Source organism: Pyrus communis, chromosome 10 (genome assembly GCF_963583255.1).
Source record: "Pyrus communis chromosome 10, drPyrComm1.1, whole genome shotgun sequence".
In the NCBI taxonomy this organism is placed as follows: domain Eukaryota; kingdom Viridiplantae; phylum Streptophyta; class Magnoliopsida; order Rosales; family Rosaceae; genus Pyrus; species Pyrus communis.
The window spans coordinates 21,357,823-21,385,704 of record NC_084812.1 but is presented as its reverse complement, the minus strand read 5'-3'; the positions used below and the strand labels follow the sequence as shown (position 1 = coordinate 21,385,704).

Genomic DNA, 27,882 nt, shown 5'->3' with positions numbered 1-27,882 from the left:
AATCATCTAAAGACTATATCTGCAAAAAAAAAAATCATTCAATTTGGAGATGTAAACGATCTCTATATGTGTCAAACTAATCGACAATTTTAGTAACAATTAGCATCTAAAGACCGTATTTGCAAAACAAATCATTGAATTTGGTGGTTGATTTAGGGAATGTACTTAATGTATTAAAAAAAGATTTTTTTATTTTTTTTATTTTTATTTTTTGCATGTAGGATCTTTAGAGAATGATAAAGAGCATGAACGTTCATATTATGATGTTTGTACGAAGAAGATACGTTAATCATATATGGTGGGATAAAATAGGTTCCCACACAGAGGGAACACAACCATTATCCTTATATATTACAAAGCGATATTCTAAACTAATCCATGTTAAGGGGAAGGGAGAGGGTTTAAATTCGTGTTGGGGACCTTTTTGATTGAGTGGGATTTTGGCCTCAATGGAGACACTCATCTCCCCTGGTTCGTTTCCGACACCAAATCCTGAAATACTTTGAAAGAGTGAATGACTCCAATTTAGCAATGATTGAATAATTACAATAAATACTACCTTGCCTGAGTGAACCGTGGGGTCGAAGCTAAAAGTTCACTAGTTCAGTGTGAGAGAGAATTTGTGCTTGCTTGCATGGTTAAGGATGGTTAATCTAGGGTTTCTAGTGTTTTGGTAGTTTTGCAGGGGCTAGGAAAACTTATGGGAAAGTTCAAATGAAAGGAAAGCTTATCACTTTAGAACTAGGGTTTCCAGACTTAGAAAAGCTTGTTCTGCTTGATGTTTTTGGCCTAGCTCGTCCACTCATCTTCTTTCTTCTTTAACATACTAAACTCTTTAATTTAGGTGCAGGGATTTCTCTAAGTTCCAACTAAGGAATCCTTTGGTTTCTTCTTTTTTTCCTATTTTGCTAAGTCTTCTTCTCCTCTTTCCATGGTTGCAGAAGGCTCTCTTTTGGTATAATGCTGCAGAAGGCTAGAAGCCTCGTGAAGCCTAGGTTGAGCAAGTTGCACAAAGTTTCTTCTTCCTACACCAAGTTCCATAAACAACTCCATCCTTAGCAAAGCTCTTCTCTGTTTCTCTCTCGTTTTCCTGTATAAGCTTGGAAGGGAAATGTTCTTTCTTTAATAATTAGGCGCGCTGCTCTAGTTAAAACGTGATCTCGTTTTGGATTTGATTAGCCCAACTTTAGATTTTGGTTGTTTCCTAAGTGACCTATTTGGTTTACAAAGGAAAAGGACAACTAGGGCTTCGAGATATTATGAGGCTTATAGGTGAATTTTAATGGCCCTCACAATTGTAAACGTGAGTTATTAAAATAAGTGTGTAAAATATATTGTAAATACTAGCAATCCTTTATTAGGAAGGAATTATTGTTGTGTCCTGTATTGATTAGTATTTCCTTATAGAACAAGGATTGTATATGTATATATTTCACGGAAGTAATACAATGAAAAATTACCCCGTAAAATTCTATTTGGCATCCGAGCCTAGGTTGTCGTAACCCTAGAATATTTTTTTGTTACTATTCATGGCCTACTGCTTTTTTCTGCAATTCTCTTGCAGAACCATGGTCTATGTGTGTGTGTGTGTGATAGTGCCATGTGTGAGTAGGAGTATCGCTGTGCTTTTATGTTGTGTGTGGTCTCAACATATTTCTACGTTCTTGCAGCAATAAGTCAGGATGCACCGTGTGTGATCTTGTTATGCCGCGTGGACTGCTACATCTAGAATCGTGTAAATTGTTACATCAAAAACTATGCATTGTAAGATAGAATGGCCTCTTTGGAAGATAGCGCTGTTTTGAAATTGGAGCGTAGTTTTCGTACACCAACCAATAATCCAGTATTGAATCATGTTGTTATTCAGAATGATGCGTCTGTTATACTAAACACCGTGAAGTTGAATGGATCAAATTACCCATTTTATTCCAAAGTTTTGGAGATGCACATCGCTAGACATGGTAGGAAGGGATTTGTGACAGGGAGTATTAAGGAACCTGTTGAGGATAGTGCTGAGTATGAGACGTGGGAAATAGGGAATGCAATCGTAAAAAGGTGGTTGATCAATTCCATGGAACCTGTTATCATGGGATTTTTTATTCACCTACGTACTGCTACAAAAGTTTGGGAAGAGGTGGCTCAGACCTATTATGATGGTTCGGATATTTCTCAAATTTATGAATTAAAGGTTAAGTCTTTCAGACTCCATCAAGAGGGCTGGTCGGTTGGTGTGTATTACGCTGATCTCAAGTCCGTTTGGCAGAAGTTAGATCAAATGAGACCAGTTAAGATGGAGTGTGTTGTGGATCTCAAGACCCTTCGAGAAGAGATTCAAATTGATTGTGTGAATGTTTTTTTTTGGCGGGTTTAGATGATATCTTTGATAACGTACGTAGTGATATTCTACGTACTCAGCCCTTACCATCTGTTGAGGAAATATTTTCTGTTGTTCAGCGTGAAGCTCAAAGACATGCCACCATGATGGGTGGGAGTAACAACCAAGGAGAGTCGCCGTCCTTGGCCATGGTCTCTCAGCCCACTGCTGCCATTCGTCCTAGTAATCCTTCTAATCAATTGTTACATTCTAGTCCTTTTACCCGAGAAAATAAAGATGATTTGAAGTGTATTTTCTATGGACAAACTCGTCATATTGAGGATACGTGTTTTGCCAAGCATGGGGTGCCTGATTGGTTTCCAGAATTGAAGAAGAAGCTACATGCAAAGAAGTGTGGGAGTGGGGGAAATAATGGAGGCCGTGCCTCTTTGGCCACTGCCCCACCGAAGGCTAAGGAGGCCGAGACTACCTCCAATGACCCTAGCCAAACTTTGTTGACTCATTCTACCCATGGTGATTCGTCCTCCACTGCAGGTACTGTAGGGCATGTTCTTTTGGCCTTCAATACTGAGCATCATACAGGTTGGACCAATGTTTACTTGGTGTTGGAAGCTGTGCCTCCCTAGCCACTACTCCACCGAAAGCTAAGGAGGCCGAAACTACCTCCAATGACCCTAGCCAAACTTTGTTGACTCATTCTACCCATGGTGATTTGTCCTCCACTTCAGGTACTGTAGGGCATGTTCTTTTGGCCTCCAATACTGATCATCATACAAGTTGTATTCTAGACTCTAGTACAACGGATCATATGACATACGATAAGAATGAGTTTCAATATATGACAACATCACATAGGGAATATATTGCGATTGCTAATGGTACCTGTGCATCTGTTGTTGGTGCTAATACCGTGTATCTCACGGCCTCTCTCCCGTTGCACCGATGGTTACTTGTTCCATCTTTATCACATCATTTACTTTCAATACCACAGATTACTAAACAATTAGATTATGTTCTTCTAATGTATCCATCTTTTTATCTACTTCAGGATATTCAGACCAAGGACATAATTGGGCGTGGCACTAAGAGAGAGGGATTGTACTATGTGGATGATGTCGTTCCTGGAAGAGCTCATGCAGTCCGAGTGCTCCATGATATTAATTTACAAAAAGTATGGTTATTGCATCGTCAATTAGGCCATGCATCCTTTGGCTAGTTAAGGCGTATGTTGCCTAGTTTATTTAGTGGAATAAATGAATCAGACTTACATTGTGAAATATGTATTCTTGCTACAAGCCATCGCACTTCGTTTCCTCCTAGTATGAATAAAAGACTTTTTCCGTTTGACCTTGTGCATTCCGATGTTTAGGGGCCTTATCCAGTTGTTACTTCTTTTGGACTTCGATGGTTTTTTAGATTTGTTGATGATTGCACTCGTATGACATGGCTTTATGTGTTGAAAAATAAAAGTAATGTTAGTGCCATATTTCGGTCCTTTGCTAAGATGATTCAGACACAGTATTCTTCAGATATTAAAGTTCTACGTTTTGATAATGGAGGAGAATACATTAATTTTGAGTTGTCGGAGTTTCTCTGTGATCAAGGAATTCTCCATGAAACCACTTGTCCGTATACCCCACAACAAAATGAGGTTGAAGAGCGTAAAAATCGCCACATTTTGGAGACAGCCTGTGCCTTACTCCTTGAAGCCTCAGTTCCTTCGTGTTTTTGGCCTGAAGCTGTTACCTATGTCGTGTATGTTATTAATCATATGCCCTCTCGAGTGGTTGGTTTTCAAACACTTCTTCAAGTTCTCACTCAACATGCTCTAGTGTTGTCAAGTAATACTCTCACTCCTCGAGTGTTTGGTTGTGTGGCTTATTTTCATATTCAGAAAATACATCGTAGTAAATTAGATATGTGTGCACTACGGTGTGTCTTTATGGGTTTCTTGTCTCACCAAAAAGGGTATAAGTGTTATCATCCTGAGACTCGGCACATGTATGTAACCATGGATGTGACCTTCTCTGAAACGGAATATTTCTATACTTTCGTACCTTCAACTTCAAATCACCAGGTGGAGAACACTGTTGGTAATCTAAGTTGGTTGGATCTAGGAAGAGATATGGTGGTCGAACAACGTGTAGAACCTGGAACTGTTGGTGCTGTCACATCTCCCCCTAAATCTAACCAACTCATATTACCAACAGTGTTCTTCCCCTGGTGATCTAAAGTTGAAGGTACGGAAGTATAGAAATATTCCACGTAATGATGTGAGTACTTATAAATTGCCATCAAGACAAAATCAAGATGTGCCTCCTGATAGGTTTTCTCCTGAAGGAAAGGTGAAGTATCTGATAGCCAACTATGTATCATGCAATAAGCTTGCACCAGAGCATCAGACTTTGGTGAGTAATATGGAGTCTATCCAGGTACTAACTCGAGTGGAGGAAGCTCTAAAAGATCCAAAGTGGGCAAAAGCAATGGATGAGGAAATGTTGGCATTGTAGAAAAATAATACTTTGGAGGTGATGATGCTACCCGTAGGAAAGAAGACAGTGGGATGCTGCTGGGTATTTACAGTTAAATATAAAGTTGATGGAACAATAGATAGACACAAAGCAAGGTTGGTGGCTAAAGGGTATACCCAAACATATGGAATGGATTACTAGGAAACATTCTCCCCGGTTGCCAAGATGAATATGGTACGTGTTCTTATCTTTTTAGTTGCATACATGGACTGGCCATTAAAACAGTTTGATGTGAAGAATGCGTTTCTCCATGGAAATTTGGAGGAAGAAGTGTATATGGTTTTTCCTCCTGGATATAGTAATGGTGGGAACACCGGAGTATGTCGGTTGCGTAAGTCACTCTATGGACTTAAGCAATCGCCTCGTGCATGGTTTGGTAGATTTACTCAAGTCATGAGAAATAATGGATATTGTTAGAATCATTCTGATCATACTTTATTTGTGAAGCGTAGACAGAATAAAGTAACAGCCTTGATTATTTATGTAGATGACATGATTATAATAAGAGATGACGTTGAGGAGATGTCCAAGTTACAAGGAAATCTCGCGGCCGAGTTCGAGATGAAGGACTTAAGGGATTTGAAGTATTTTCTGGGAATTTAAGTTGCTTTCTCGTCTAAATGTATCTTCTTGTCTCAACGTAAATATGTACTGGATTTATTCAAAGAAACTGGTATGTTGGCGTGTAAGCTGGTAAAGACTCCTATTGTTGAGAAGCATCATTTGTGTTTGGATTTGAAGCAGAAACCGGTTGATAAAGGTAGATATCAGAGACTTATAAGAAGACTGATTTATTTGGTTCATACTCGTCCTGATATTGCATATCCTGTGAGTGTTGTGAATCAGTTTATGCATTCACCGAATGTGGATCATATGGTTGCTGTTATGCATATCTTGGCATACTTGAAGTCGGCAACTGAAAAATGAGTCTTGTATAGAAAAAACAAGCATTTAAGGATTAAAGGGTTTACTGATGCAGATTGGGCAGGTGATGTAATTGATGGACGATCTACTTCTGGGTATTTTACCTTCGTTGAAGGGAATTTGGTGACATGGCGAAGTAAAAAGCAGAAGTTGGTGTCACGGTCTTCAGCTAAGGCCGAATGTAGAGGTATGGCTCAAGGAATCTGTGAAATCCTTTGGCTACAAAAACTTCTTTGGGAACTTGGGTTTAAGCCGAAGGATACCATGAAGTTGTTTTGTGATTACAAGTCAACAAGAGACATAGCTGATAATCCATTACAACATGATAGAACTAAGCATGTAGAGGTTGATCGTCATTTTATCTAAGAGAAGGATTCATAGCCAACCCCCTTCTAACTCGTTGTTCATTGGCCAATAATTTGTCTAGCAATAAAAGCCAAATAAAAGAGAGCACTTTAGGAGGGAGATGCAACTCCCAGATAAACCTCTGTTGCCACTTGGTGTTCATATTAGCGCCTAAATCCAACACATAGGCAGACTTCCTAGTAAAGTTACCATCACTAGTTGGTCCTTATATACATTTGCCTGACAAGCCACTAGTACTATTCACAAGAATATTGACAATGGATCAAATATTCTATATTCCAATTCCCACTATGGCAAAAATCAACGACAGACGATGTAAGCGTAGTTGACGAAAGTTGTTGAAGAAAAGGTTTTAGAAGAGGCTCACAATTTGACCAATAATCGTCCAAAATTTAATATTCTCACTGGATCTGATACATCAAACTATACCTCTTCTCAACAACCGACCACTATCTATGTAGCGTTTCCAAGTACGATAAAGTCAAGTTTTTTTGATATAGAAATTTAAAAGATTTAATTCTATTAGAATTTACCATAAAAAATCAAAGTGCTATTTTCTTAATGTAATATTTGCTCACACACACGTCATATCATATAAACAATCAAGAAAAATGAAAAACACCATAAAAAGGAAAATTCTGGAATCTCTCGAAGGCATATGCCATATTTACGTACAAAAATAAATATCACAAACTTCAGAGACAAAAACCCAAAATAAATAAAATAATAAAATAAATATTAAAAAAAAAATCACATTTTCCTCGTGAAAAGCCCGGCGGCCTGGCTTCCCTAAAATGTTTCGCTTTCACACTCGCAAAAACCTCAGAAGACAATCTCATCATCATCACATTTAACCATGGCGGCAGCCACCAACCAAAATCATTTCTTCTGACAGGTGTACGCTACTTCTCCAAATTTCCAGCTTGAATGGGTGTATAGCTTAAGCTTCATCACCCTTGGCGGCTTATCTAATATCAACACCCCTTCTCCGCTTCTTCACAAGTCTCCGGTGATGCTCGGATTTCTCTGCGCGCGCCGCAAGACTTGGATCGTCAGTTCCCTCTCAGCCTTCACCCACGGCTCGGCGGCGGTTCACAAAACCCGCCTCCTCCTCCAAACCCACAGTCGCCCGATTCATCAACAAATCGCTAACTTCTCTTGCGGGTTTGAGAACCGACGATACCATTCGAGCCAGCTCGGCTCGGACTGCGGTGCCGGTGCGGCATCTATATGGCACGGCTTGCTTCCCTCTTCCGGCAATAGCAGATCTCGAAATCTCTGCAGGCCGGCCATCCACTACGAACGAGAGGGTTCTTGGAATGCCGCGTGGGATGCACGTCCCGCTCGTTGGCTTCACCGCCCCGATTCCGCTTGGCTACTCTTTGGCGTCCGCAACTGCCTGGCCCCGACCAATTGGGCTGTGGACTCGGCTCCCGGTGAAAACAATGACGTTTACAATTCGAAGACGGACTGTGATTCGAAAAGCTCGGCTTCTCCTGAGAACATTATTGATGATAGCTCCGCCGCTGATTACAGAGTCACAGGTCATATTTTGTATATAATGTTAACTAAGATCGGTTTGATCAAATTATTGACATGGTTTCAGTTAGTTGTTAAGTTTTCTGTATCAAGTATTAATTTTTGTTTTTGAAATAACTGACAAAAAAAAGGTTTTTTTTTTGGGTATTTGGATGTCCACCAAGATTTGTGAATTGTTTAATTGGTTCACTGAATGCCCTAATTTCTTAACTTTTCCTTTTGGTAGCTTTTGGGTGCTTTTGCTGATGCGTTGTTTAGTGAAATTTTGTGTATCTTTGTGGGTACATACACAAGTTTCTACTTTTTCTGCATTTGTTTGTTTAACGGAAACTTGTTCAATTTTTCGTCACAATACTCGGAACCTTTAAATTGATACTGTTTGAGAAAATAACAGGGGTTCCAGCTGATGGCCGATGCCTATTCAGGGCCATAGCCCATGTGGCTTGCTTGAGAAATGGGGAGGAAGCTCCTGATGAGAATCGTCAGAGAGATCTTGCTGATGAATTAAGAGCTCAGGTAACTGCATTCATTTTTAGGCATTGAATCTTTCGCCAAATTGTTTATGTTTCATGGTCTTATTGGAAGTGATTATGACTGGTGTAGGTTGTCGATGAGCTTTTAAAGAGGCGGAAGGAAACAGAGTGGTAAGCTTTTCTTATTTTTTTTTTTTTAATTGTGGATTTTGCCAATCTTTTTTAGGTTGCACTGATTCTTTTTGTTTTTGTGTTAGAGAAATAATTGGGGTATGTTGTATTCTATGTTATGTATGTTTAGGTTCATTGAAGGTGATTTTGATGCGTATGTGAAGAGACTTCAACAACCTTATGTTTGGGGTGGTGAACCTGAGTTGCTAATGGCTTCTCATGTGTTAAAGTGAGTTTTGTACTGTGTTTTATTTTACCTTTTAACCATGATATTCTTACAAAAGTATGGCTACATTGTTGGTGATTGTGTTGCGCTTCTCTGGCGTCTGGTTTAGTTTTCAATTTGTATATGGTCGACTTTCTTTAATTTATATCAATGGTATGTTTTGGGTTTTTGTTTGAATCTCCTTTTATGCATATGATGGTCTCAATAAATAGGTCGCATTGTCATTGTGCTGGACAATCTTTACCATTATGGAAAATTTAGTTTGGAAACTTTTTCAGTAAAAAGGTGAAAGGGAAAACGTTAAATTAGAAATGAAATTATTATCAAACGGCCCCATGGTTTCTCTTCTCATGGTGTTTTCATATTCTTTAATTAGTCTTTATCCATCTTTTCCCAGATTCTACATTGGTGTATTTCTTGCAAATGGGCTGCAACATGCATTTTCTTTTCTTGGTTTAGAGTTCAAGTTTGGTTGGTTTGGTTGCATACTATATGGTGTCAATCCCTTTTTTCTTTCTTGATTCATTTCTAAGGCGGAAACTAACTATCAGGTACTCTTGGATATAGCTTCCTGCCTAATATTCATATCTGACACAACTTTTATTGCTCAGGACACCGATATCAGTGTTCATGGTAGATAGAAGCTCGTCTGGTTTGGTGAACATAGCAAAATATGGTGAAGAGTATCAGAAAGAAGAGGAGAAACCAATCAATGTGCTCTTTCACGGATATGGTCACTATGACATCTTGGAGTCTTTCTCAGAACAGAGTTTGCAGAAACTAAGCATGTAGAAGTTGGATATGGTTTATATAAAACACAGTTTCCTTTTAGATTAAATAAATCACATTGTCGTAGAAGAGCTTGCATTGGGAGTGAGGGAAGAGTCTCACTGATGACGAACATGTCTCAAGTTTGGTAGTGCTACAATGACCTTGATTCAAGTAATGATAGGTTTAGAGTTAGGCTGAAGGAAAAGGTAGGCTAGTCCGGCAACTGCTGGCTGATGACGAGGAGTCAACTAGCAATGCCAGCTTCTTAGGGATAATGATTTGAATAAATGTTTATTCCAGGCCAGCTATTGGAGTTCAACTGCATTTACTAATCTGGCTGGTTCAGTTTTGTAGGTTTATGATTTCTGTTTTAAATTCATACACACATTGACTTTATACTTCAGTTTCCTGATGTTCTGGTTGGTTCACACATTCTACAAGTCGGAACAATGTTCTTTTTCTCAGACTCTTCAGGATATGGATTTTTTTTTTTTTCAATTTAACATGGCCAGGTGGAGATACTTCTTTAAGTGCAACGGGTTTCTGGCGCTATCCTCGGTGTTTTTATATGATGGCGCTACATGCTGTTCTTGTGCTGTGGGTTCCTATTTCACTTCATATACTTCCAACTTCATTGTAGCATATGCTGAATTCCCAAATTTCTTTTAACTATGGAGTTTCATAGGCGGTTAACCGGGCTACAAAACTTTAGATTTATACAGGAGTTGTTGAACATGATCATCGTCCCACCAGTGAAACATTTTATCCTGGTTGTTTTAGATTTCTAATTTGTTACATCTTGTAGGAGGAAAAGTAGAAGTTTTTATTTTTCTGTTAGGGGGAAAGGTAGAAGTTTTTATTTTTCGGTTAAGGGGAAAGGTAGAAGTTTAGGCAGACGGAAATGAGTCTGAGATGTGTTCCCTAGTACAAATATTGCAGGGTCAGAGATTGCTGTTCTGATTGTAATTAACTGGAATGCACAGAAAGTTCTCACTTTGTGGATTCTACAGTAATACCTTGATAGTATTCATTCATAAGAGATTTTACTGTATTTCTTCTTCTTCATGTTTTTCTCTTATTTGTGAATCACTTTCAGTATACATTATGCTTCTTCATGCGATTATTAACAGAGTATGTCTTCGTGTGAACCATGTTTAACATTTTCTTCATGCGAACCATGTTCAACATTTTATTCTTGCCTCACATTTTCAGTACGTTTGGTATGCTTAAGTTGTTTGGAAGATAAGTCAGTAATATGCAATTGAGGACCAAGCTGATGTGACTTGAGAGCCGGAATGTTAGGTTTCGTATTCGCATCCATCATCCATGTGTTGTTCCATTCAAGACTGTACAATTAAAAGGAAATTGTAATAATAGTCTCTCAACTTTAATTTAATTAGAGTAATGGTCATTCAATTAAAATTCATGACTATTGGTCCCTTAACTCCTTAAAATATGCAGTTATGATCTTTTTCGTCAACTGTATCAGGACTTTTGTCAAAATGAGTCATGTTTGAATAATCATTTTTACAATTAGGTTAAAGTTGAAGGACAATTTCTACAATTTTATTTATTTATTTAGTTTCTCATATTTGTCTCTTGATTCAGCCTCATATGTGTAGCATGTGACTCATTTTGACAGAAGTTTTAGCAGATTTAATGAACAAAACTATAGTTGCATGTTTTGAGGAGTTAAGATTAGGTCATGGATTTTTAGTTGATGGGTCATTTCGACTATTTTCTCTACAATTCGTAAAGCTATATTTTTGCTTACCATCATTAAGTGGTAGTAATACTCACTACCCTACTTATTATTGCTAGACAAGTTAACATTTTGATACTTGTGTCTATTCACTACACATATCTCAAAACGTGAACTCATCTAATGGTGTTAAATAGGATAGTGATCATCACCATCACTTGAGGTTGAGGATGGTGAGCAAAAATATTCTATATTAAAGAAAATTATGCATTTATCTGGAATAAATATTACATATATCAAATAGCATATACTCTTACTAATCAGCTGCACTGCATTCTTACTAATTTATCAAAACTTAAGACCTTATAAGTGAAGAAAAATATAATTAAATTGTAGTACTAGCTGCTGTAAAAAGATAGGAATTTAATTTTGATAAATGATACCACCTTCATTATTCCCAAGCAAAATCCCATATAATTTGCTATTACAAATCAGTAGCCCTTCCAATTACATAATTCCTGTGACAAAATCCATATGTTATTGCTGCTTGTTTACAGTAGATAATGCTCTTCCAATACACTCACAACGTACTCTCCCTGCGCTCTCATCCTTGTATTTTCCTACACTGTCCACAAAGAAATAACTTAATAAAAGAATGACCCGCCTATAAACAGCATCAAACCACACCGTGTATCTTCGATCTCTCCGACGATAATGCCAGAAGGGACGTTGATAAACGAAGTCTTGAAACAATTTGGGCAATGCGTATGGCTATGGGTTGGGGACAAAGGTGCCAACGTAACCAACCCCCGCAATGAAAAATGCCATGGATTGGATGAACAGGTAGATGAAGTAGCCGTTCCTTCCAAATGAAAGATCGTAGCACCCGCAGAAGAAGAGGTAGAATCCAACAATGAGCTCAAGCATATGCAGTCTGTTATTGGTAACCATAAGAACAGAAAACGTAAACTTTATATCCTCGCTTTCAAAACAGATGTAGCATTTTACGTAAGGAATTACCCGATGATGTTTTCTATGAAAGGAATTATGGACATATGGATTAACAAGTGAAACAAAAGGCAAAGAATCATATACCTTTCTCCAATCCTTATTCGAGGTTTCCTCGAAGCTTTTGCACCTGATTTTGTTTTGAGAGCATCCCCCAGTTTCTCAGTGACGACCCATTCATTTACTCTCCCTGCTTCAAACAGACCTATAAGTGTTGCCTTGGTCCGGTGCAGAGACATGACATTCTCGAAGAGGATCCAGAAAATTAATAGGTGGACTGATCTGTAAATATGACCTTTGAAAGTATTAGTAATCAATAGTTAACTTTGAACGAAAACATCTATTGCATTATCTGTTAATGCAGAGGTAGGCTTTAGTTTGTCATAGTTTGAAACAATAAAGACCTTGGAGTTCCAACAGCATTGAGGAGAGTAATGGTGGACGGAATGTGAACAGCACCCCAAATGGGAACTTGAACTTCAGGAACAAAAACCGTTGCAGGTAAAATGATACAGTAGAAGACAAAGGTGACAACATGTGCTACAATTTTGCGCACAAAGAAAAAGCTGTAGATGACATGAAACTTCTTCATTGGGGACACCTTCTGCATAATATTATAAAGTAGCAGTGAGTATGGAGAAATAAAAAGATATAGTACTTCGGCCCTTGTGACTTGGTTTTAAATTTAGGCAGAAACGAAATAGAAATGTGTTTCCAGGGGGTGTTGTTTAATTTACCTTGTTTCTTACAATCTCCATCGCCATCTTTCGGAAGAGATTAGCAGGGCCACAAGACCATCGGTGCTGTTGATAACGGTAGGCTTTGAAAGTACTTGGCAATTCATTTTTCACCTGAAATGTACATAATTATTAATATTGGATCAAAAGTGAAATATCACTGAACAGGCAAAGACCAACGGAAAATTGTCTGCAAGTTACTCTCTAATCAGAAGGTTAGTAAGTAAAGAAGGGATTTTCTGTGACCGGATTTCTACTAAAACGGTACAGCTTTTCATTTGCAAGGTAATTTTCGAAACCTCAATAGCAGGAGATGATTATCATGGAAATTGTCTTTCTTAAGGCATAATTAAATCCAGCATCTTGTAAACGTAGGTAGCTAAGATTTCTCGATATTTTGACAAGACTGTTATCGTTTGGCAAATTTGATTACCTTAAGATCAGAAAGATATATGAATTTCCACCCTCTTAGACTCGCTCGGACAGCTAAATCCATATCCTCCACAGTTGTGCGGTCCTTCCATCCTCCGGCCTCATTGAGCGCTGCAATTCTCCACACGCCAGCCGTGCCTGCATCACACATTCTCCCATGTCGTCAATTGGGGAAACTGAAAACCTTTTTATATTTCCGTCAATTTTTAAGAAGTGCTTTACCATTGAAACCAAAGAAGGCATGAGTTGCAGACCCCACTTCTTGCTCCACCGTGAAATGGTAATCTAATGACATCTCTTGCATTCTTGTCATCAAGCACTCATCAGAATTTACTGCAACACCACCAAGAAATCATCATCACACCTTTACCCTTGTGTGTTTTTACAACTCTATTTTATATTAGATGGTAAAGAGCTATCCTCTTCGTCAAAAGGTAAATAGATATTTTATGACAGAATCTAAACAAACTCAATCACACATCCACAGAATTTTTTAAAATCCCTGAAATTCTCAAGTGCTCAACTAATCGTGGATTGAGTTTCTTATGCTTCAAAGTAGAAAAACCTTTATGATGTTATGCTAACATATATGTACTAATACTTCTCTTCTTATTCGAACATGGATCCAGAGAGTGTAGCACACTATTATAGTCAACTTGGCTACGCCACGGTCTTATCATATTTTTAAGCTCTATCTAGGTTTATATATTTAAGGAACCCAAACTAATTAATACGTTTAAGAAGCAATCAACTCACATTCCACATAAAGTATGGCTCGCACTAATTAAACAAGTTTAAGTAAGTAGAATAGGAAGAATAATAATAATAATAATAATAAAACAATAATGGTAATTAAGAAGAAATAATAATAATTACCGAATTTCCAACGGGTTTGGACAAGAGCAACATCAGGGTTATGGATGAGAAATGGAATGGTGCGCCAGAGAAAATCAGGGTCAGGTTGGAAGTCAGCATCAAAGATGGCGACAAAGTCACACTGTTTGACATAACTGTGCTTCATTCCTTCTTTCAGAGCCCCTGCTTTGTAACCATTTCTGTTGTCCCTGATCTCGTACTTTATGTTTATTCCCTTACTTGCCCATCTTTTCACTTCTAGCTCCACCAAATCCTGTTGTTTTTAGGTCAAAATCCATCACACTTTGAAATGTTTGTCGATTTAATTGGGCAAGTTTTGGTTTTTTGTTTTAGGTTTTGATGGGGAAATTGCTGCATTGGACTTTCCCAGAAGGGAAATACTTGCAGAAGGGGATATTAATTAGTGGCATGGCTGAGTTTCTCTCTCATGTTTGACCCAGATGATTTTTTATTTTTAGTCTACACCCAAATTATTAATTTTCTTGGGGAAAGTTGATTGAAGAAATTTTTATATTTAAATTAATCAAAATATTAAAACACGTTGAGCAAAATGCACATAAAAACTCATAAAATGTGCAAAAGTTAAGGTATTTGTGACATTGAGACTTTTAAAAAGCTATTCCGTCTTTTCCTTATAAAATATGAATGAGATACCACATTGTAAGTAGATAAGGGTGATTTTTCTTTGTGATGTCAGTATCAACTCTCGAGTTCAGATATAAAAATTCTCTTAGACAGCCTTATCTATTATCTATTATGTTGTTATACTATCAATCTTAGGAATCGATTAAATGAACTTTTGTCTCGATGCCAATCTATATTTGCACTCCACCAACCATAACATATCAGTCTATCAACTATGAAAATGTAAAGAAAAACTCATCATCAATTTTAATAAATCAGTTAGAAGAAAGAACCTTGATGGCTGGATCTGTTGAATCATCAAGAACTTGGATGATGACCCTATCAGTTGGCCAGGAAAGCCCACATGCAGCTCCAATTGATAGCTGATAAACCTGCATTAAGTACCACAATGTTACACTAAAAACTCCAATTGATAGCTGATGAACTTTCTTCATTCTTTTATATACAACCATGCATTTATAGGTGGGGAAATAAATTGGTATCAAACTCACCATCCACAAGATTCAAATTTAAGAACTCTCACTTACAAATAAAGAAGAATATCACTGGACAGTAACTCCAAAACCAAATCTAAGCTACCAAAAAAGAACAAACAAAAGAGTACCTCTTTTTCATTGTACATAGGAATTTGCACTAGAACCATAGGATAAGCCGAGTTGCCAAGCTCAACATCATCCTTAACAGCTTCCCATTTCCACTTCTTCTCAGGCTTTCTCCTAAACAGCTTAATCAATGTTATGACAATGCCCATGTATACCTTCTCCACAAAAAGCATCACAGACATCCCCAAGCACAAAACCACCAACAGCTTCAGCAACGGCACGATTAGCGGTGCCTTTGCTTGCTGCAAAACCAACCCTATTTGCCCTCCTTGCAATGCCTCCATTGTCAAGAGAAAGCAATGACAACTGAGTTGGCTGGGAAAATAAGTGTATATTTTGGGTTTGGGACTAGAAGTGCTTATAAGGTCCCTGCTGGCTTTGCGAAAAGAACAAGTTTTCTTGTTTCTGTCTAGCTTTTGGTTGTATTGGTGGGTACTGATTTTTTCTTGTGAGTTACTTCAACCAAATGCTTGAGAGCTGGATGGAATTTTCAGGGAGTTGGGTTTTATGATCACAAAGGAAAAATTGGAGACTTCACTCAAAAATCACCAAAAAAAAAAAAAGTTACAAAAGCAACGCAGCGAAATCTGGGTTTTCTTGCTTCTGACGAGAGAGAAAGAGAGACTCTTAAAATTGTAATTTTAAGGCCTCGCTTTCTCTTCACCAGTGGTTGAATCCAGAGAAGGGTTAGCTTCTGAGCCTGATGAAAGTGTATGTATACATAGAGAAAAATAGGAGACAGGTCAAAATGATGAGGACAGTGGACCGGAAACAATGTGCAAGTTATACTCCGGCAGGGTTTATATTACAATTTACAACATGTTAGAAGAAAAATAGAGTTGTTATTAACATAAATTTGTCATTGAAGCCTCTATAAAATTCCTTTTGGTTCTACTATATTTTCTTCATAGCTTTAAATTTTCATTAACTGTAATTTGCTAGTTTAGATATCATTTTCTTGGAAGGTGAAACGTTGGCTGTACTTGAATTAAGCCTCAATTAATCGGGTTCTAAATTCATGAATCATTGGGATGGACTCCTCCAGACCAGCTAAATTATTCCTTCAAAAGTTTAAATTAAATTGAATCATTTGTTCAAACAAAACTCTACACCAATATGATTGTGTTCAAATTGATAATTTGACTAACATATAGTTATAGGAGAGATGTTATTCGCACTCTAAAAATGTTAATATACACTCTTCATTATCGAAATATAAACAAGAAATTGTACCTTTAACCATTCATGATGACTTTTTTAGAGTATCAATTCTCTGTAAAATATTTGAAACCTTTTTTTGTTGAACTTTGAAACCATGTGAAGATGACATTAACTTCTCATACATGTTTACATCCTTTTAAAGTGAACTTCCCCAATTACTAAATTTAACTAAAGCATAGAATATACCTCGGTGGGTTCTATCTTTGTGTTTATAGTAACATTATGCTTAATGGTATTCCAAATGATTTGAGAATAAAATTTAGAATTGGTTATTCAACTTTTATTTTAGTTTACAGTGAGTTCTTGAGTTAAAAATCTGTTTTATTTTTTTTATTTTTTTAACAACGATATATTAATACTAAGGGGGTGGAAAATAAATTGGTTATGAACTTGTTATCTATGAAATTCGATTATAAGACTTCTTATTTACAAATGAAGAGAAATGCCACTGAATTGTAGTACTAAGTGGGCAAAAACCTGCTATTTGATGTCTGTGAATTTAACAAAACATGCACTCAGTAACAGAGTGTCACATCCCGACCCGGGGGGACCACTCCCCGGGCCTGCTCCACCACCATAGCACGATATTGTCCGCTTTGAGCTCCAACCACGCCCTCACGGTTTTGTTTTTGGGAATTCACACGAGAACTTCCCGATGGGTCACCCATCTTGGGAATGCTCTCACGCCCTACTCGCTTAACTTCGGAGTTCCTACGGAACCCGAAGCCAGTGAGCTCCCAAAAGGCCTCGTGCTAGGTAGAGATGGGAATATACATATAAGGATCACTCCCCTGGGCGATGTGGGATGTCACAATCCACCCCCCTTAGGGGCCCGACGTCCTCGTCGGCACACACGCGGCCAGGGTTAGGATCTGATACCATATTGTCACATCCCGACCCGGGGGGACCACTCCCCGGCCCTGCTCCACCACCATAGCACGATATTGTCCGCTTTGAGCTCCAACCACGCCCTCACGGTTTTGTTTTTGGGAATTCACACGAGAACTTCCCGATGGGTCACCCATCCTGGGAATGCTCTCACGCCCTACTAAATTGTCACATCCCGGTCCGGGGCGGATCACTTCCCGGGCCCGCTCCACTACCGTAGCACGATATTGTCCGCTTTGGGCTTACCATTCCCTCACGGTTTTGTTTTTGGGAACTCACGAGCAACTTCCCAGTGGGTCACCCATCATGGGATTGCTCTAGTCCCCCTTCTCGCTTAACTTCGGAGTTCCTACGGAACCCGAAGCCAGTGAGCTCCCAAAAGGCCTCGTGCTAGGTAGAGATGGGAATATACATATAAGGATCACTCCCCTGGGCGATGTGGGATGTCACACAGAGTCATTAACGAATTTTTAGTTAAACATCATAATGAAACTTATAGTTATTTGATGCATATGGACAACTAGATGATTGATCTCTATTAGATCGATTGATTCCTTGCATAGATGGTTTACAAACGATGGCTTATAAAATGATGGATTTCGATTGTGATATTTGTGCTATGTGGATAAGAAAGTGCACCTTGAAGTAGCATATTGTGCAATTTTTATTTGGATGTATTTTTGCTCACTACTCTTAAATAGTAGAGACGAACATTATCAACATATTAATTGTTACTAGATGAGTATGATTTAATTTATTTACTACACGTCCATTAGGTGTCAATCGTCACCACCACCAAGAAGTGGTGAGTGAAGATATTTCCTTTTTATTTAGATTTACGTGACTTCAAGTAATCAGACCATACATAATCCATATGTGCAGGGGAGTACGTGTACACATTGTACGCTAAAGGATCCGTCAATATGCTCTAATTAAGCCCGCATGCATTCAGATCTCTTTGGCTGTTTCTAGATTACAGGTGAAAGTTTAAGGCCTGGAAGGAAATGATTGGGAAGGATCATCCTCTTATCACAACGCGCACAATAACTCTATTCCTATATATATGGTATCATATCTTTTATTTCATCGTGAAAACAAATATTTGCGTGATAAAATGTTCATTTCGTCACATAAGATAACAACAATTTTGCAGTAACATAAGATTTTAGTGCCATATTTTGTGCTATAGAAGTCAATTTTGTGCAACATAAGAGTTCATCACCTCAGCGCTTTTGGGAGACGAATAGTTTGCACGGTTCGTCGTGTGAAAACCCTTTTTTTAAAATAAAAAAAACAAAAATTAAAAATTAATCCTTGAGCAATGACATAAGAGTTCGTTGCCTCGGCCCCTTTGGCTTTCGAAATGCTCCTGATCAATTGTGTTAGTACCATACTCTTTGAAACTGCCGAGCATCTGTTAATTTTATACCTTTGAAGTTACTAACATTAATACACAAGAATAAATTCATCAATAAGATCGGGAAGATGATTATTGGTAATCTTGTTTACTTTTGTGCATGGGACGGTGATCTTACTGGCCACTCATACACATGCATGGAAGAATCGACAACCCAACTGTGGGGTCGTAATATATCAATCAGACTGTGGAGGTGCACCATTAACAAAGAATTTCTTATGTCACATGGTACTAAGCCCCTTCATAATAATAATTGTTTTGGTTGAAAAATATTTATTAACTGAAAACATAAAAAATGACAAACACATTGATATATTGAGAATAAGAAAATATTAGGGAGACTAAATTTTTAGACTATTTTTTATAGATCACATGATGTGACGGTGGATGGTTGAGCTTTTTTTTTTTTTAAAGAAATATGATTCTCTCTCCTTCTATTTCCATTCCCTTCCCTCTCCCCCTCTCACAGATAGCTTTGTGTCTTCTTTTGGCTATTAAAAATTAACACATAATTTTGACGTGATTTAACTGTAACCGTTCAAAATAGAGAGGAGGAAAAAGATGAGAGAATGATCCTCCTTTTTTTAATGATTTAAAAAGTCCAATTATTAACTGTTATATTATATAATTTACAAAAATAGCCTAAAATTTTGGTCTCTATAGCTTGGCCGTTGACAATATAATTAGAAAGCATACGTAGGATATAGATCTAAGTAGGGGCGTGGCATTTAGGCAGCCTTCCATGCATGTAGGCAGCTTAATTATGACACTTAAATGATACTTATATCATAATGTCTTCTAATTCTGCGATGGAACACCTAATAGGAATTGATAATGATATTAATTACTTGATTTTAATCAAAAAGTGGTTGTTCGAAGACAAACGTGGGTTACAGACTCATCATAGTCTTTTCCAAGAGGTTATAGATCAATACCCGAACGATTGATACAAGAAACTTGTTTATTATCGCTTTTGTATAAAGAAAGTTATTAATTTAATATAATGCTGACTTTCGTAGCACAAATCACTTACATATGTAGAAAGCCTTTAAGGGATTCTTATTTTTTTTTTATAAAAAATCGAGATTAGTTGTGGGGTTCACACCATATCGAACTTTAACGATTCGAACCGTTTATTTTTTTTCAGTTGCACCTCATAGATAATCCTTGCAAAATATTAGCCAAATCGGAAATATCTAAGACATCTAATTGGATTCAAAGAAATTAACGATTACTTTGTTATTTATATAAGAAACAACGAATTGAATTTTTGCAATGATGATCTATGAATCGAGTCTTACAAAATAGACGTTCAAATTGTTTAAGTTCGATATGAAGTGAGCTCCACACTTAATTCTCATTTAAAAAAAAAAAATGGGAATCCCTTAATGAGCATGTATATATGAGATATATATGCTTCAACATCGACGCGTTCGATTTGCATGGCCGAAGCTCAAGTATTTTGTGATCTAAACCAAATAGTTCAACATCGACCTGTTCGATAAAAATCTTTGGATAAAAATTGGTGCAAATCCAAAAAAATAAAAAACTACTTTTTAACATGAAAAATTTATATCACTAATTATATTAAGATCTAGTTATACTGACAGTCATGAATTTTTGTCGGTAACAGTAGTCACAAAAGATATGGGTGCCTAAGTTTTGGACCATCAAGGTAGGGCAAGAGTTTGACAACTTCCTTAATTAGATTAATATTGAGCTGAAACTGATGATATTATTTCAGTCAAACCTTGGAACTAAAGTTTAAAAGGAAGTGTCTGTGGTTAAGGCGTCCAACTCAGAATAGCATATGAGATCCTGATCTTTACATTTAGCATTTATGCATTTACATGTATTTAGCATTCGTCTCTTTACACGCATTTAGTTAAATCTTAACTATTAGATTAATTTAATTAGAAGATTGTATCAATCCGCGTTAAAATTATTATATGACACCTTTGCACTGTATTTATTCTCTTTATGTCTATTCTCTTCCGCGACTTTCCCGCTTTTGTTCTTCGTATTATCATATTCGTAAACCTGGAATCTCATAAATCCATGAATAATCATGACCTCCATTAGATTCAAATTATGTCCACGTTTTGAAATTCAAAGAGTAACGAATAATCCCATAATTTTATCACTTTGGATTATTTGGAACTCTTCCTTCCATCCATTAATTCACCTCTTTGGATCTTCTTCCTCATTTTCCTATTTTTTCAGTTCACCTTATTCCTAAACCAGTAAACCCTAAACCAATAAACCCAAAAACGCTTTTCAACTCCATATATATTTTTCTTAAATTTCTGTTATGGGCTACATTTATTTCCTTCAATTTTTCTGCTGATTTGAGGGGAAAAAAATGGGGAGAGAGAGAGAGAGAGAGAGAGAGAGAGAGAGAGAGAGAGAGAGAGATTTTTGGCTAATGAAATTGAAATTGGGAAAATGGGGTGAGAGAACTGATACACGGATTGGGATTTTTGACCGAAATTGAGACTGAAATAATTTTGGATTTGTCATATGGAAAATAAAGACACAGAAAGATGGGATACCATGCAAATGATGTAATACAATTAATTGACATGGATAGATCGAAGTTCATTAAATTAATCTAGTGGTTAATATCCAGATACTAAATGCGAATACTCGGGATCCATTCTTATGTTGTCATGAATTTAGACATCCTACTCTTCTTCTACTGATAAACCTTTGTAATTAGTGTTGGTCACAAAACCGGATGTATGATTTTATTGATAACAGTAATTTGATTACCAACTAATGTTAATAAGTACAATGCAAATGTATAAAACGAAAAATATAGATGAATATGAATTCACTAACAAAGGGATGATAGGGTGAGAATGGCGCTTTATTACATTGACGAAAAGTAATTATGTTTATACACCTTGGTATGAGTGCAATCCCTACCAATCTTTCATTTCCTTAATGACTAACAATTTAACCTACTAATGCTATCGTTTGTTTGAAGAAAAAAAATGGATGATAGGGTATACAAGGTATCAATGTTTTTGTACACCAAAATTGGGCTAACTACCCTTTAGGTTTGGGATGATTTTCAAAATGGGTTATGAGATTCCAATTTTCTCACACTGCACCCTAATATTTTGAAAGTCTATCTATCAACATCTAATCATCCATTAAATTGATGAGTTCTTTTTCTTGTCAATATAGAGCAAATGCAGCTTACCCGTTAGCCCATATAAGGTCTCAAGCTCACCATGTTATTAATTTAATGAATTATCATGCAATCAATCAAATCAAAAGCACAAATTAATTCAATTTTAATACTTTAGAGTGCAGTATGAGAAAACTGAAATTTCATGGCTCATTTTGAAAATGACACAAACTTGAAGGGCGTAAAATGTTGTCATCCCACAGAAAATTGAAATCTACTCTTTTGTCCATTGCATGTAATGTTTCATTTCCATTCAAATTCATATTATCTGAATACAAAATGGAGTTGCTACTAGACTACTCTCAAACCTGTCTTAATTAGTTTAATTATGGGCTGTATCAAAGTCAATGACTCAATCCATTCCTCACCAAAATAGATAATTTTAGTAAATAACTATAAAAAAATTCGAATCTTTTAAAATATTTTTTAAATCAAAATAAGTTCGAAACAAACATTTTGACATTATTCAAATCAATCAGAAATCGTTTTGATAGAACGGCTCCACACTTTGGGCAACTGAACTGCCCATAAAGCCGATAGCAAAGCTAATTGGTGAGAAAATAAAAGTACTTTGTTTTTTTCTTCTAGAGATTCGAATTTAAGACATCTTTCAACGTTATCAAGAAACTTTTTACTGAACTACGAGCTAATTGGTGAAAAAATAAATTCCAAATGATTAGTGGATACAGCGAACTTGGGCCAAGTAGTCTTTTCAGTCATCTACAAGGATTAAAACGTATTACAAGACTTGCAAGAAGAAATCAATTATAAATGACAACATTCGGCAAAATTGGTGAATTAAAAATGGGCGAAACAAATCCAAATGTCATTGCTATGAAGACATTTTTCTTAGGGCTTCAGGCACTGCCTGCCCACATTGTTCAAGGATCTTAATTAACGTTGCAGCGAGCTTTGCGTCTTCTCTGGAAAAAAAGCTATGCAATACGCCATTGACAGAGTACCGAGCCATTTTCATGAGGATTTGAACGTAACTGTCAATTGAGAGAATCAAATCGGGTAGAACTACAAATTCATATTCACTGAAGTCGGTTGCACCAATTTGGTCTATGTGAATCATGGAGACTGTAGGCCTCGTCCTGCCCTTGGATTCCACACTGAACAGACGAGAAAGACAAACAACGAGTCATCCTCACAAAACAAAGTATGAGCTTCAGCAGTTTAGTTTACAGGATTGAAAAAAGGAATAAAAAAAAGAAGTATGAACATCAACCTGTTCCCAACTTCTGAAAGAACCGAGTCAGATGAGATGGAATAACCCTTGAACTTTAGCGCAGTAGCTAGTTTACGATGCTTTTCATCTTTCCCTACTATATACAGCACCTTTGAAGCCTGAGGCTGGTGCCGACCACGATAAGCATGATCAAGAATTCCGATAGCCTGCAAAAGTACTTGACAGGTAGGTATAACTGAACTCTATTTCAAGGACGTATTCCCCGACAATACAGAGCTAATTTGAATGAATAAATAAATAACTACATGATCAAGCTTTCTCCACTATAACAGAGCAGCATTTTGCCATTTTCCTTCATATTACTCGTGTAATTACTCTTGTAATCTTTTTCTACTATGCAGGTTAAAAATTCAAGAGAGAGTTATGTCTACGAAATCCTTCTCAGGTCTCACTACATCAAGGAATGTTAGAACTTGCACCTCTAAAAGAATTCCAACAGCATCCTGATGCTCTTCAACAAACAACCCTAAGTCCTCTAACCATCTCTAACATCCAATTCTTTAGGTAAAGATACACATTACGTGTTGAGGATTTCGGTGTACCTCCAGATTACCTCTGAAAAGTTACCATCCAGTCAATCGTTTTTTTTTTTTCAATTTTTATCTTAATATGATTTTAAAATATTAAAAAAACCAACAGTTGCAGTGGAAAATTGAAACATTTAAGAAACAGTATTCTTTCTAGAATTATGGTTAGCTTTTAACATCTCGCATGGAACGTAGGTGTTTGTAAAAGTTGTCTACTTACCTTAGGCAGTTTTTCTTTCAAAAGACACATGTTTACAGACTGAATGATGCATGCACTTTGACTGGTGAGAGAACTGTTTAGAGATAATCTATGAACTGATCCTGTCAGAAGATTTTGCACCACTCGTACGCAGGCATATCTAAGGCAATCGTTGAAAACAACTGTATGGGTTTTTCCACTAAAAGATTGGCGAATGGAATTTATTTTATCAAAGCAACCTTCGCTATAGAAAGATTCCAGTCCATCAACGACCTGTTCAAGTGACAAAGGAAACCATTCAAACTTTTTTCTTTATGAAAATAAGGTAAAATGAAAAAGATAATAAGATAATAACTCATCAGTAAGGACACTTGATAGACTAATGAAACATACTGGAAACATACTGAACTGTTAGCTCTCATCACTCTTATGGTTAAAAATACAAGCCTCTGTTTCACAGAGGTTTAAGAAAAGCATCGGCTACAGGTCTCCTGTGCGCTAAGGTGACAAATTATGAATTTATGGTGTGTTTAGATAAGGGATTTCCAAGTACCAAGGGATTTAGGCTAAATTAGTTTGAAATGCTTTGCAAAACATTAAGTAGAGGGACTGAAAAGGCACTTCGTGAGCATTACAAAGCCACTAAACAAGGGATTTTCAAATCACTCATTTCAAGCAGTTACTTACAACTCAGTGCATTGCATCGTCATTTCAAACATGTTTTTAATCTTTTGTAGTTCATTTATTATTAATAGCCAAAATCCTTGGTACTTGGTAATCCTTCGTCCAAACTCCAAACACAACATTAGTGTCCACGCACTAAAACTCATAAAAACCATGACAAAGAATCCGATAGGAATCCAATGTATGGAAGTAACAGTGATAGTGTAACCAACAGTAAGTCATTACCACTGATTATTAAAATTCAATTACAAACAGGCCAACCAGTAATTCGAGATTAAGGGGTAAGAAAAGAGAATGTAAGATTAACAAATGCACACATGGTACTGCATAATGAATGAACAAGTTAAGGAACACAATACCAGCAACGAAACCCCAGATAGATCAATGGCATTCAAGGAAAGAAGCTCCAAAAGTCTCTCAGGTGTTGAAATCATAATCTCAGGTTCTGAGCTTTTCAGACTATTTACAAAACCACAGTTAATTAGAAACCATAACAAGGATAAACTGTATATGAAAGGCTAAGTAGATCCAGCATTTACAAGGAAGGCACACAACCAACAACTTAAAGCTTGACTTTATAGTTCCTTGAATTTATAGTTCTGCATACATAGCGTTATATACAAGGACACAATTGCACATGTGCATACAAGCACAGCAGAGCAGTTGCACGACAAATGTGCACCCACTCGTACAGGCGTGCATGCACACATGCACAATGCACACTCATCTGCAAGCCCATACAAATACACGAACACAAACACACACACACACACACACACCAGAGAACTAAGCATACTTATGACTTGATAAGAATGAAAACAGACACACTATGCCAAAAGAACTCCATTTGTTTCCTTTTTACATCATTCACGGTTCATGCTTAAAATAGCAAAGCCATGCATCATAGACCTTTTGTTTTCCCACAAGTTTGAAAATCAGAATCATGTTGTGTAAATGGCCATGTTGTATCACTGGTCAGAACAAGCGTGCCACAGAGCTTTTGTACGACATATACTAGTATGAAAATCTTTAAAACAAGAATAAAAACATCAAACGTTAAGGTTGCATGAGAATCACTAATTAATATGGACATGGTAAATCAAGAATGCCCATGAGAAGAATTGCAGAAAGCAACTTTAATAAATTTTGCATCGAATGCGCCAAAATGGCATTATCCCAAGGCACCAATTTTAAAATATCAGAGTCAATATTTACCCTTCAATCTGGTAATCTAAGGAAGCACCAGGATGTATACTCACTGTATGTATTCCAAAAGCCTTCAAAGGTTTGCATACTAAACGTACCTGATCACCATTAAACAAAAAAATGTCAAACAACCACATTAATAACTTAACAAGGACAAATGTAACTCTGAAGAGGGTATATGTGATTCCATGGACATGGAGTCAGAGCAAAATACATCATGCTTGAATTAACAGTCTAATGGGCCTTATTTATGTGTCTCTTTTATGCGATCTAGATTGAGCCTTAGAGTGGTTGGCCACTCAAATGAGCTTTAAAATTTTCAACCAATGATTGCTAAACAAATATATCATACAAACCTTTGTGGCTTTCTCCTGGGATGGAACAAGGAACAAAAGATATGGGCTGGTGACTGATAAACCTTCTTCATCCTTTCTAGAAACTGAATCAGCAGCGCAGGAAACCATCCATGCAATTTGCTCCATTGTAGAAGAGGTTCCGCTTGTCTCGAGTATATCCTTCCCAGCTGAATAACACTTCCAAAACTCAACTCCCCAAGTACTCACAAACAAGGGCTTGCCCTCCTCGTTGTAGGTACCATCACAGCGAAGTGAATTTTCTATTGCATTCAAGCACTGAATAAGATACTTAGATGGACAATCTAAGTTTTCACAGACCTTTTCCTGATGCCCGTAGATGCTCCCATTCCCATCCAGCTGAGTCTTTGTCTCTCCAGGGTCCATTCGGCTTCTATCAGCCATGGTATTAATAGACGTCAGTGATTTCTTTACCTCATCCTTCAAAATTGTTACCATCTCTTTCTTCTGCGCTGGACTATCCACCATTTCAATATCGAGAGTTTCTTCACTTTTTTCATTCAAAAACGCCTTCTCACGCTTATGGGGAAGCATGGATTTCTTGGTTACTTTCTTCTCAAAATCCTTTGCACCATTCCTATCGTTGAAGGGATCATCAAGGGTGGGAAGGCTAAAGCACATACCCTGCAATGTCAAGATAAATAAGACTCTGCTTAAATACTCGGGGACCTGACCAGTATTCAAATCTAAATGCTTCCATGGAAACTTTACAATACATTTATAAATTATCAATTATTTTGCAGAAAGAACCCTTAATGAAATAACCACAAAACCCAATTGACAGAACAAATACCCCATAATTTAATTTTCCAAATCATCCAATGCACAGTAAACAACATGAGAAACTGAAAAGTTCTGTTGGAGGAAGTTGATAAAAGAATTTTGGTCACCACCCATAACTTGTGGTAATGCTCGTCGCCTCATTGATTGCCGTTAGATGATTTTAAATTTTGAGACTCGTGTACTAAATAAATTAAATCAAACTCATCTAACAACAATGTGATCATTGAGACCTCTGGTGAGCAGGTGAGCAAAAATGCACTCTAATTAACATATTATCAATTTCTCTTTTCCTTATTTTGTATAATTAAATACAATCAAAGCTAAGGGACCCAAGAGTTGTGTTGGAGGAAGTACCTGACATTTGCTGCGTTTTCCGGAATGGCGGCGCTTCTTGGCAGCAATAATGGAGGCAACGCGTGCAGAGATTGCAGAGGAAGAACGGTCGTTCTTGTTGTGGAGCTTCTTTCTTTTGACCTTGTTCTGCTTCTTCCTCACTGCATCGTCACCTTTCGCCATTCCGGATTTGCAGAGATTCAGAGAGACTCAGAGAGAGAGGGGTTGCTCGCTCTTCCTTCCACTTCAACTGATACCCTGAGAGGTCGCGGCGGTTTGTAGTTTGTGCCTTTCGTGGGACTTCGGTCAACAGTTTCGGGTTTAAGGGTAGGTTGGTCATTTGAAAATTGTATTGAAACTTCGCATGCGACGGAACAAGGGCTCCAGACCTGGCATAGACGTACATTACTTTTTGGATTAACAACGAAAATGAATCTTAGGGATGGAAAAAAATACCGAAAATT

The 27,882-nt window shown here is 37.2% G+C and overlaps 4 protein-coding genes across 5 annotated transcripts; 2 read left to right on the top strand and 2 right to left on the bottom strand.

Annotated features, from left to right (window-relative positions):
• Positions 1-1,774: 1,774 nt before the first annotated feature.
• On the top strand, positions 1,775-5,469 carry LOC137747989 (uncharacterized). Its single transcript, XM_068488107.1, has 8 exons — positions 1,775-2,344; positions 2,416-2,949; positions 3,384-3,506; positions 3,705-4,121; positions 4,413-4,493; positions 4,576-4,767; positions 5,092-5,184; positions 5,314-5,469. The coding sequence occupies exons 1-8, from the start codon at positions 1,775-1,777 to the stop codon at positions 5,467-5,469; spliced, it is 2,166 nt and encodes a 721-aa protein (XP_068344208.1).
• Positions 5,470-6,909: 1,440 nt separating this feature from the next.
• Positions 6,910-9,764, top strand: LOC137747473 (uncharacterized). Its single transcript, XM_068487586.1, has 5 exons — positions 6,910-7,700; positions 8,090-8,211; positions 8,299-8,339; positions 8,470-8,568; positions 9,177-9,764. The coding sequence occupies exons 1-5, from the start codon at positions 7,169-7,171 to the stop codon at positions 9,355-9,357; spliced, it is 975 nt and encodes a 324-aa protein (XP_068343687.1). The 5' UTR covers positions 6,910-7,168; the 3' UTR covers positions 9,358-9,764.
• A 1,784-nt stretch (positions 9,765-11,548) lies between these two features.
• LOC137748837 (glucomannan 4-beta-mannosyltransferase 9-like) lies at positions 11,549-15,535 on the bottom strand. 2 transcript variants are annotated; one of them, XM_068489026.1, is made up of 9 exons: positions 15,341-15,535; positions 15,009-15,107; positions 14,092-14,344; positions 13,438-13,548; positions 13,217-13,353; positions 12,784-12,897; positions 12,451-12,650; positions 12,134-12,328; positions 11,549-11,972 (listed from the first exon to the last, which is right to left on the bottom strand). In XM_068489026.1, exons 1-9 carry the CDS (start codon positions 15,518-15,520, stop codon positions 11,810-11,812), a joined length of 1,452 nt encoding a protein of 483 aa, XP_068345127.1. In that variant the 5' UTR covers positions 15,521-15,535; the 3' UTR covers positions 11,549-11,809. The 2 variants fall into 2 exon arrangements, with proteins under 2 accessions (XP_068345127.1, XP_068345128.1); XM_068489027.1 differs by having other exon boundaries at positions 11,549-11,974; positions 12,151-12,328.
• A 7,224-nt stretch (positions 15,536-22,759) lies between these two features.
• On the bottom strand, positions 22,760-27,676 carry LOC137748885 (DEAD-box ATP-dependent RNA helicase 5-like). Its single transcript, XM_068489077.1, has 7 exons — positions 27,440-27,676; positions 26,285-26,926; positions 25,938-26,026; positions 25,082-25,181; positions 24,060-24,311; positions 23,292-23,458; positions 22,760-23,175 (listed from the first exon to the last, which is right to left on the bottom strand). Exons 1-7 carry the CDS (start codon positions 27,599-27,601, stop codon positions 22,893-22,895), a joined length of 1,695 nt encoding a protein of 564 aa, XP_068345178.1. The 5' UTR covers positions 27,602-27,676; the 3' UTR covers positions 22,760-22,892.
• Between the last annotated feature and the right edge of the window lie 206 nt (positions 27,677-27,882).

Bases quoted from the DNA above. Each gene is read 5' to 3' on its own strand.
- LOC137747989 (XM_068488107.1), top strand. From the start codon at position 1,775: ATGGCCTCTTTGGAAGATAGCGCTGTTTTGAAATTGGAGCGTAGTTTT. The intron at 2,345-2,415 runs GTGAATGTTTTT...CTACGTACTCAG, and splicing joins AAGAGATTCAAATTGATTGT to CCCTTACCATCTGTTGAGGA. The intron at 5,185-5,313 runs GTATGTCGGTTG...TTATTTGTGAAG, and splicing joins GTAATGGTGGGAACACCGGA to CGTAGACAGAATAAAGTAAC.
- LOC137748837 (XM_068489026.1), bottom strand. From the start codon at position 15,520: ATGTCTGTGATGCTTTTTGTGGAGAAGGTATACATGGGCATTGTCATA. The intron at 15,108-15,340 runs GTACTCTTTTGT...TACTTAATGCAG, and splicing joins CTATGTACAATGAAAAAGAG to GTTTATCAGCTATCAATTGG. The intron at 11,973-12,133 runs GTATATGATTCT...TACCAATAACAG, and splicing joins CGAATAAGGATTGGAGAAAG to ACTGCATATGCTTGAGCTCA.
- LOC137748885 (XM_068489077.1), bottom strand. From the start codon at position 27,601: ATGGCGAAAGGTGACGATGCAGTGAGGAAGAAGCAGAACAAGGTCAAA. The intron at 26,927-27,439 runs GTACTTCCTCCA...TTGACATTGCAG, and splicing joins GAAAACGCAGCAAATGTCAG to GGTATGTGCTTTAGCCTTCC. The intron at 24,312-25,081 runs GTATTGTGTTCC...TCACTTGAACAG, and splicing joins TATCTGGGGTTTCGTTGCTG to GTCGTTGATGGACTGGAATC.
- LOC137747473 (XM_068487586.1), top strand. From the start codon at position 7,169: ATGCTCGGATTTCTCTGCGCGCGCCGCAAGACTTGGATCGTCAGTTCC. The intron at 8,212-8,298 runs GTAACTGCATTC...TGACTGGTGTAG, and splicing joins CTGATGAATTAAGAGCTCAG to GTTGTCGATGAGCTTTTAAA. The intron at 8,569-9,176 runs GTGAGTTTTGTA...TTTATTGCTCAG, and splicing joins ATGGCTTCTCATGTGTTAAA to GACACCGATATCAGTGTTCA.